Genomic DNA, 9,957 nt, shown 5'->3' with positions numbered 1-9,957 from the left:
TGATACCCAACTTCGGGTGGGGGTGATGATAATATCTTCCCCCTGACCTGTCGTCCTGGCTCCCCTTTGCCATAGCATTTGTGTAGTACTTCATCAATCTCTAGCCCTGAGAGCAGTTTCTTCTTCCGAATTTTAGAACACTGAGCTACAGTCCCGATCAAAATTTAAGACCTCTTGAAAAATGGCAAAAAATCAAATTTTGCACAGTTGAAATGGTAAATGGACTGGTTCTTATATAGTGCTTTTCTACTCTTCTGAGCACAATTGAGCATGCAATTTATTAAAAGCTAAGCTTAATTTACCAGTTTAGTTCAGTTTGATGCTAGTGTTTCCATGAAGTGAGTGGGAACATTTCTCCAAGTGGTTAAGACGGCTGCATGAAGGGCATCTATTGTCTGGAACTGTTGTCCATTTTTGTAAACTTCCATTGCTATCCCAGGGCTCTAGAGTGCGACCAGTGGTGCGACTAAAAAAGAATATTTGGTCGCACCGGTGCGACCAAATATTTTCGGGTAACAAAAAAAAAAAAATCTCTGCAACTCTCCGTGTGGTCAACAACAGACACACATTATGCCCCTATCGTGGACTAAACCAATCAGAGATAGTCAGGGGCGGGACCTCTCTTATTGGCCGTGGTCCAGTTGAACGTGCAGGTGGAAGAGAGAGGTGAGTAGCTTGAATAAAGCGATATCAATTCATTAACGGATTCCACACAAAGACGTAAACACAGAGCGGACCCGACGCATCAGAACCAGCTTTGTCTTTCTCGGCTTTCTCACCCCACGGCCCGAACACGGACACGCTGTCGGAGCTTAGCGATTCTGATGCGTTGGGTCCGCGCTGTGTTTCCTCTTTTTTGCGCTAGATTCTGAGCTGCAGGTTTTGTCTCTCCAACCAAAATTCGCCGAGCCAGCAGCAAAAGAAGCAGCAAACTACGCTTCACATTTGACCAATGTCGTCATGAATTCCCTCTGAGTTTTGCTGTTTTGCTTCCACCACGATAAAAATCACACTTCATGCACAGCTCTCTCTCTCTCTCTCTCAAGAACAGTTTCCCGTCTCAAATCTCTGTTTTCGGCATTATTCATTCGCTTATTACCCACCAGTCTACCGTTGTTTGCAGCGCTGTCGGCCGCTGTCTTTTTTTCCTTTTTCTTTTTTTCACTTAAATGACCTCGGACAAGAAAGCCTAATTTCTGCTGTTCAATACTGAAGAAATTTAAACTTCTTAAAATTATGCAAAATTGCAGAATATTGCAGAATATTTTTAAGGTTATCTGCTATAAAAAGCCAGACCAGGAAAATCTCCTTCATGTTTTTCTGTGTTTTATTCTCAGTTACTTTGACACAAAGGCATCTGCTGTGATGTTCACAATTCTGATGAAGTCTCACAGGTATCAGTACTGATAAATGATCAGAATTATAATATTTCTGACTGTCTGAGGCTAAATTGAATCGAATCAGGACTTTGAGAACTGGAATCGAATGGATTATAGAAATCAGTGATGATACCCAGCCCTAGTGAGCAGCCTAGGCCTGACAGAAGTGGATGTAGCTGTGGGTAATAAGAAAAGATGAAAAGAACTATTGATAACTTTTTTGTTATGTTAAGGCCTGATCCGTCTGAAATTCATAGCCAGCTCTGACACGATGCCATCAATCTTTGAATGCTGAAAAAACAGCAGTGTATCCAGACTGCTGCCACATTATATGCTGCAATAAATGCACTGCCCAAGTGTCCCCTCTCCCCACTGCCTTTCAGCAGCAGGCAGCAGCAAACAGGTCGTCACAGGAGCCAAGCTGATGATTAAGTTTAACATTTTCTACAATATTGACAAAGCAATTTAAGCACAAGTTTGTTAGTTAATAATTTAGAAATGAATATTGTCTGTATGGACTTCCCCCCAAAGAAAGTGCACATGTAAAACTGCGGTGTTAAGCGATGCGGTTGAAAAATTTGAGTGTGCCTAACTTTTGTGCCGGTACGCCTAAATTTTTAAAGTTAGGCGTACCGGTGCGCCCATGTCAAAAAGTTAGTCTAGAGCCCTGCATCCATCCCCAAAGGTTCTCAATTGGATTTAGATCAAGGGAACATGCAGGATGGTCCAAAAGAGTGATGTTATTCTCCTGGTAGAAGTCCCTTAACCTGTGGGCATTTTGTACTCTGGCGTTGTCCTATTGGAAAACCCAGTCATTACAACACAGAAAAGGGCCCTCAGTCATGAAGGATGCTCTGCAATATCCGGATGTAGCCAGTGGCTGTTTGACGCCCCTGCACCTCCTGAAGCTCCATTGTTCCACTGCAGGAAAAAAGCACCCCAGACCATGATGGAGCCTTCTCCACTGTGCCGCATAGAAAACTTCTCAGGTGGGATCTGCTTGTCATGACAGTAATGCTGGAAACCATCAGGACCATCAAGGTTAAATTTTTTCTCATCAGAGAATAATACTTTCTTCCACCTTTTAATGTTGCATGTTTGGTGCTCTCTTGCAAATCCCAAACAGTCAGTTCTGAGGCGTTCAAGGAGACGAAGCGTTTGAAGATGTTTTTTGTTTTTTAAGATCTTCAGACTCAGTTGCCCTTTGATAATTATGGGGCTGCAGTCAGCACTAGTAACAGCCTTAATTTGGGTCGAGGATCATCCAGTGTCTTGAAGCACAGCCAATTTGATCCTCCAGCTCACTGCTGGTGAAATTCATTTGGGTCTTCCACTTGACTTTTGTGTTCCATAACCCTCAGGATCATTTAAGAAATTCCAAATGACTGTCTTACAATGCAAAATAAGATTTTTTGCAATTTTTCAAGTGGTCCTTAACTTTTGATCAGGACTTAGTTGCTTCACCGTCAATCTGGATGCTGGGTGTCGAAGATTAAATAGGTCCCATATCTTTTTCATGTAACCCCTTCTGCAGGTTTGAGAGGACAAGATGCAGCAAGAAAGCCATTGCTAAGATGTCAGACAAAGAGGCTTGCCTGGGCCATGAAACACCGCCATTGGGGTACTGAAGACTCGAAGGAGGTATTATTGACTGATGAATCAAAATTTGAAATTTTGTGTTCATCATGCAGGATCTTTGTACGCCATTAACTAGGTGAAAGGATGGTTCCATAGTGTGTGGCATCAGCTGTCAAACATGGAAGAGGAAGTGTGATGGTGGGTGACTTGTACAGAGTGAAAGGTACCCTGAACTCCAATTGCTTATTTGTAGTATGCTTTCATTTCCGAGTGCAATGACACATTAAACTGCATAATTTTCAATAAATACCTGGAAAAACTGGGGTGTTCTAAAACGTTTGACCGGTAGTGTATAATAATCAGAGAAATTTCAGTAACATATAATGCTAAAACACAGAAAATGCTTTCTACATTTTATACATCCCAGAGCCAGAGTAGCTCTCTCTCCCCTAACATCCTTGTATGATACTAAACCTTTAGGCTGTTGGAACAGTCAACAATAAACTATTTTTAGTAGCCAACCACACATACTGCATAAATCACACGTAGTATTAATATACTGCTTCTATATTATTTTGCCCTGCCAAAAAACCTCCATGAGAAACAATATAAAATATATAAACGTATAAATGTTTTAATTGACATCACATGAAACACAGGAAAGCTTAATCACATGGGATTTTTTGAACCCCTTTTTTATTCTTCTTCACATAAACCTATTCAGAGAAAAAATAAACAAATGCTGGATTGTGATAAGCACCACACATTAAGCCACAGCAGAGAGAGAGAGCTTGTTCTGTCATTCAACCTGAAGAAGGAAACAGAAAATAGGACAGAATGTTTGTCTGGCAGACAAAACAGGGAAGCAGAGATGGAGATGCACTGAGAGTGAGGTGTAGAAACAAAAACAAGAGAGAGAGAGAGAGAGAGAGAGATGCTGTAATCCTCTGAGTTTAAACCCGAGCTGCTGAGCAAAGCTGCCTCAGAGCGAAGTATGGGAGATGAAATGCTGCTGTCATCCTCCACTCTGATAACAGATGGAGCATCCTCCGCTGTGAGCAGCAGCACCCAGCAGGATGACTGCTTCTCTTGTCCTCTACCTCCTCCTTCTGCTTCACATTCTCAGTCTTACAGCTGGTAAGTGCATAGGGGTAAAGCGTGCTTTATGATTCCTTGTTGAAATTATTGATTTTACCTTTGTGTGGTCTTTTCAGTAGTCAAAAAGTAAAAAAAAAAAAAACAATATAAAAAAGTCGATTTCTAAGAGTAGTTACAAAAGTGTTTTTAAAATCATTTGTTATAGGGAACAGGATGGTTTCACATAAACTTACTTGTGATGAAAGAGAACAATGCACTTTTTTTGCTGGTAAGCTAGAAAGTGTGTGTGTGTGTGTGTGTGTGTGTGTGTGTGTGTGTGTGCGTGTGTGTGTGTAGTAAAAGGATCATGCCATCATGCCAGTATTTTTACACATTTGGAACAGTAATTTGACAGGACACATCACTACATGACATCTGTTTCGTGTTAACTGTGAAATTAATGATTTGCTTAATTAAAGTACATATTTTCTTCCAAATCCTTAGAAATCCATCCATTTTATTCTGCTTATCCTATTTAGAGTCACGGGCAGGGCTGTCTAAGGTTGATGTCAACAGACTGTTGACATCAACCTTAGACAGGTTTTAGTCTTCAAGCGTCATAGTCCTCTTTGAGATGTTGCTTGAACAAATTACTAAAAATCTCCATGCAAATAATGATGTTTTCTGTATTTTGAAATCATCTTCATCTTCAACTTTCGGACAGCATGCCAGTGGTCAGCCCAGCTTTACTTTGGACTGTTTACACAGATGACTTTGCATATCATAAGTTATATGATACAAAAAAATTGTTATATCTATTTTTTTGTATTTTGGCTGAGGTGAATTGGCTGGAAACCAGAGGTTGTCTGAAGCTATTAAATGATTAAAAACCTCTGTTTTTGTTCTGATAAAAACTTTATCAGCTTTTAAAATTTGCAGCTATGTGAGGATTATGTAAACATAGACTTAATGTTACAAATTCAGCAGCTGCAATCTTTCTCATGTATCTTGTCGAAATCCATTCTTATGAAAGGAAATTTGTTTGTTTATTAAGCTTTTTGTTATAGCTTCAGAGTAGGAAAGCTGTCCTTTAATAAGTTACTTAATCCTGCTCAGAGATTTTTGCCCTTCAGGGATAAAAAAGCCCATTGTCTAACCATGACCCATATTGTTCAAGGTAATCTGTACTTTAAAATTATTAAAATGTTAGCGGCTGTTCAAACCACAGAGTGCATGAATGCTAATCCCAAAGCAGAAGTCAGAGATTTGCTATCTATGATCTTCAAAATGTCCATCTAGATTTTGGTTCATAACCACCCACTCTCCACCCACTGAGAGAGAGTGTCCTCTCTCTCAGTGGGTGGAGAACGAGCTCCTTCACTAACGTGATGTGGAGCCCAAAGACAACATCATGGAGGTGCAATGGGAATTGCACATGACACTCCCATATGAGGGTAAAAAGAAAAGAATTAAATCCTGTAATTTGAAACTTACATTTAAAGAAATTACTAAACATAAATAACATAAAATAAAATACAAAGGAATATTTGATTTCTAATTCATAGTTTAAAAGAAACAATTTAGATGTTGTCATTACATCATAGGCTTTGGAGGGGCCTTGCTCATCACTTTATCTCATTTAAACTGCAGTTTAATTCATAAATCTACATTAACCCACTTTACTTGCTCCAGTTAATTTTCAGTTCAGGATTTTGAGTGGACTATTAGGGCAACTGTGCGATGCAGGAGGGGTTTAAAATGTTCTTCTGCAAAATACTTTTGTGATTAGTTTTTCAATTTGGCATAATTCTCACAGCAGATTGAAATGATCATTATTCCTAATGCAGTTCTAAACAGTTGTTAAGATACTAAAAGACATCGGTGGTTCAATCCCAGGGTCGATCCCAGGCTGCTCCAGGCTGCATGCCAAATATCCTTGGGCAAGATACTAACCCCATGTGGTGGTCAGAGGGCCCGGTGGCGCCAGTGTCCGGCAGCCTCGCCTCTGTCAGTGCGCACCAGGGCAGCTATGGCTACAATGTATACAATGTAGCTTGCCATCACCAGTGTGTGAATGTGTGTGTGAATGGGTGAATGACTGAATGTAGTGTAAAGCACTTTGGGGTCCTTAGGGACTAACTAAAGCACTATACAAATGCAGGCCATTTATACAAATGCAGGCCATTTACATATGTCAAAACACGCAAAATCAGTCAATCACTTCATCTCTGACATTACCACTTTGAGACTTAGGCACCAAAACATTACTGACTTTGGAAAGAGTACAGTAAAAGGCCAGACAGTCCTGATCCCCAAGGATCCTCAGCAGGGACCGGCCCCATCCAACTACCAGCCAATAACCTACCTCAGCACCACATGGAAGCTCCATCATAGCAACTAAGATGAACTAGCACATGGCTCAATATCTGAGCGGGACCGAGAAAGGAATGGGCAGAAACACTAGAGGAGCAAGTCACCAGCTACTTGTAGACAGAGCAGTCACTTGATAATGTAAGACCAGACTGACTTGTGCACTGACTGGATTGACTACAAGAAAGCCTATGACTCAATGCCTCACACATGAATACAAGAATGCCTAGACCTATACAAGCTCAACGGTAGAGCCTTAATCAGAAATTCAGTGCGGATGTGGCATACAACAGCACAGCACAAGTCACCATCAAGTGTGGGATCTACCAAGGAGATGCTCTGTTCTCACTGCTATTCTGCATAGGCCTGAACCCCCTCAGCCAGATCATTGACAAGACTGGCTAAGGATAACAAATATGGACTGGAGAAAACCTTATTCACCTCCTCTACATAAATGATATCAAGCTGTATGCCAAGAGTCTGTGAAGGTTCTCAGTCATCCAGGTCATCGTAGTCTAAGGAGCTTCTTCAAGTTGCTTGAAGATGTTTCACCTCTCATCCGAGAAGCTTCTTCAGTTCTAGGGTCAAATGTTGGAGAGTGCCAGATTTAAGCCCTGTGGGAGTATCCCCCCCGAGAGGGACAAAAGGACCCCCTAATGATCCTCTACCTAATCACATGAGCCAAGGTGTGAAAACGGGTGTGGGTCACAATCAGCCAAGGTTTGGGATGAACCAGCATACAGCATACAGCATTCTATGCTATATTTATAAGAATAAAAAATATATAAGTGGACCCCATGCCCTTCAATGAGGCCAGGCCCTGATAACAGATGGAGATGTGTTAAAAGAAATTAAATATATATTCAACACATATTCACTTAGTCATGCTGCACTTTTCAAAATTTCTGACTATGAGGGCAAGAATGGACAAAATTGTGAGAGAGACGGCCACAGTGTCACAATGTATCAATCAGTCAAGTATCAATCAAGGACTGATTGATACTGATTGATACCACCAACCTGTTGCAGCAGATGCAGCAGAGCTACAGCCATCACAGCGGGTACTGTCTATGATTGGGTGTGATTGGGTGAATGTGGCATGTTGTATAGAGTGCTTTGAGTACTCTGGAAGAGTAGAAAAGTGCTCTATAAGAATCAGTCCATTTACCAGATGGCCACCCCTCACGGGTTCACCGATATTGATTTTCAGTCTTGTCTCTTGTGACTTCTCCAGATTCTTGGAATTTTTTGATGATACTTTCTGATGAAAGTTATCACAATTTTATATTTAGGAATATCAATCTATTTTCTTTTGCTTATCCAATTCAGGGTGTTTTGAAACATTACTGTGAAATTGTTCCACAATTTGTAGACACAGTTCTTTGCAGATTGGTGCACCTCTGCTCATCTTTACTTTTGAAAAGCTTTCCAATACACTCTTTTTTATACCTAGTCATGTTACTGATCTGTTGACAGTCACACCAATTACTTGCAAAATGTTCCTCCAGCTGTTACATTTCCAGCCTTTTCTTGCCCTCTCCCAGCTTTTTTCTGATGGGTTATTGCCATCAAATTCAAAATGAACAACTATTTGTCTTAAAATGATACATTATCACACTTTAAACCTTTGACAGGTTTTCTATGTTCCATTGTAAATAAAAGATTGGATAATGACCTTTGTAAATCAATGTTGTATGAAATTAAATGAATGACACTTAGATTTTAACTGCAAGACAGAAGACAACCAGTCCCAATTAAAATCTTCAACCAGGAAATTTTCATTGGTTATTAATGGAGATCAAATGGCTCTTAAGAAGTTGAAATTTCAAGACGAGAAATTCTAATTTACTGCCATCACGGCAGATGGCTGCCCCTTCCAGAGCTTGGCTCTCCCGGAAGTTTCCTTCTGTTAAAAAGAAGTTTTTCCTTCCGACTGTTGCCAAGTTCTAGCTCAGAAGGGGATCATCTGATTGTTGGGGTTTTCTCTGTAATATTGTAGGTTCTTTCCCTTACAATATAAAGTGCCTTGAGGTGATTGCTGATGATGCTACATAAATAAAATTCAATTGAAAATATATATTAATTGTTTACCAAAAGATACTGGTGATACCAGACAGTATCACTGAACTTTTGTAAATAACTTACAACGCCACCAATTCTGGTTTGGTCACAATAAAAACTCTAACCTGTAATTGCAGTGTTTTTGCAACAAAAGACCAAATTAGAATATCAGTTTTTATCCAGATTTTCAGCTATTTAAGAAGTTGTTTTTATCCAAATCCAGTTAAGGTAGAAAATTCTTGACACATAATAACACCAAGGCCACATCTAGTTTTAAAATCACAGCAGTTTCTCAAAATTTTTAAAAGTGTGCCAGGGTTACATGGTACATTTCCAAATAAAAGAATAGAATAGAATAGAATAGAATAGAATAGCCTTTATTGTCATTGTACAGGGTACAACGAAATTGGAGTGCCACTCCCTTGGTGCAAAATTACAATAATAAATATAAATGTAAAATATAAAAGGTACAATAAAACAAGCACTAGTAAGTACGATATATACAGGATAGCAGCATTAATATAATGACAGTATGGATAGCAGCATAATAAATGACGGTGACAGTATCGTGTAGCTAAGCAGTTTCAATTGTTTTTGTGCTTATTTACTACGGTGATAGCTCTGGGAAAGAAGCTATCCCTGAATCTGTTTGTCCTGGTTTTATGTGACCTGTATCATCGGCCTGACGGTAATAGTTCAAACACTTGATTGCTGGGGTGAGAATGGTCCTTGATGATATTGCCAGCTCTGCTGAGGTACCGAGAGTTTGCAATGACCTCCAGGCTGGGCAGAGAGCAGCCAGTGATCTTCTGGGCTGTGTTGATGACCCTCTGCAGTGCTTTCCTGTCTGCAGCTGAGCACCCTGCATACCATGTTGTTATGCCGTACGTTAGGATGCTCTCTATGGTGGCTCTGTAGAATGTCACCAGCAGCCTCTCCTCCAGGTTGTTCCTCCTGAGCACTCTCACAAAGTGGAGACGCTGCTGGGCCTTTTTTACCACCGCCGTGGTATTTGCAGTCCAGGAGAGGTCATCAGAGATCTGCACGCCCAGAAACCTCATGGAGTGTACCCTCTCCACACAGCTCCCGTGAATGTACAGTGGGGCCGGGTCTGCTCTGCCCTTCCTGAAGTCGAAGATAAGTTCTTTAGTTTTCGTGGTGTTCAGTTGGAGGTTATTAACTGAACACCACTCAGTCAGTCTGTTGACCTCATCTCTGTAGTCCGACTCATCCCCCCTTGAGATGAGTCCAACCACTGTGGTGTCATCCGCAAACTTTATGATGGTGTTTGAGAGATGGGTAGGGGAGCAGTCGGATGTGTAGAGTGTAAACAGGAGGGGACTCAGATCACATCCTTGTGGAGACCCGGTGCTGAGTGTGATGGTGCTGGGCAGGTGGGGGCCGAGTCTGACAGACTGTGGTCTATTTGTCAGGAAGTCCTTGATCCAGAGGCAGATGGGGGTGGAGAGTCCCAGGTGAGACAGTTTCTGGA

General features: G+C 40.9%; 1 protein-coding gene across 6 annotated transcripts in view; it reads left to right on the top strand.

Moving 5' to 3' along the window:
• Nucleotides 1-3,829: 3,829 nt before the first annotated feature.
• LOC100709480 (immunoglobulin superfamily member 21) overlaps nucleotides 3,830-9,957 on the top strand; it is a 52,051-nt gene continuing 45,923 nt past the window's right edge. For 3 of the 6 annotated variants that reach the window (XM_025901720.1, XM_025901719.1, XM_025901717.1), the window contains exon 1: nucleotides 3,959-4,094. Coding sequence is in view for 2 of the 6 variants with exons in the window: in XM_025901722.1 (XP_025757507.1) it covers nucleotides 4,034-4,094 (61 nt within the window). In the remaining 4 variants the exon portion in view is untranslated. Of the gene's footprint in view, nucleotides 4,095-9,957 lie in introns of all 6 variants that reach the window. The other 3 variants (XM_025901722.1, XM_005465180.4, XM_025901721.1) reach the window with 3 other exon arrangements.

The sequence above is a fragment of the Oreochromis niloticus genome, linkage group LG20 (assembly GCF_001858045.2).
Source record: "Oreochromis niloticus isolate F11D_XX linkage group LG20, O_niloticus_UMD_NMBU, whole genome shotgun sequence".
Lineage (NCBI taxonomy): Eukaryota > Metazoa > Chordata > Actinopteri > Cichliformes > Cichlidae > Oreochromis > Oreochromis niloticus.
The sequence above is the reverse complement of the archived record's forward strand: the minus strand, read 5'-3'. Positions and strand labels throughout refer to the sequence as shown.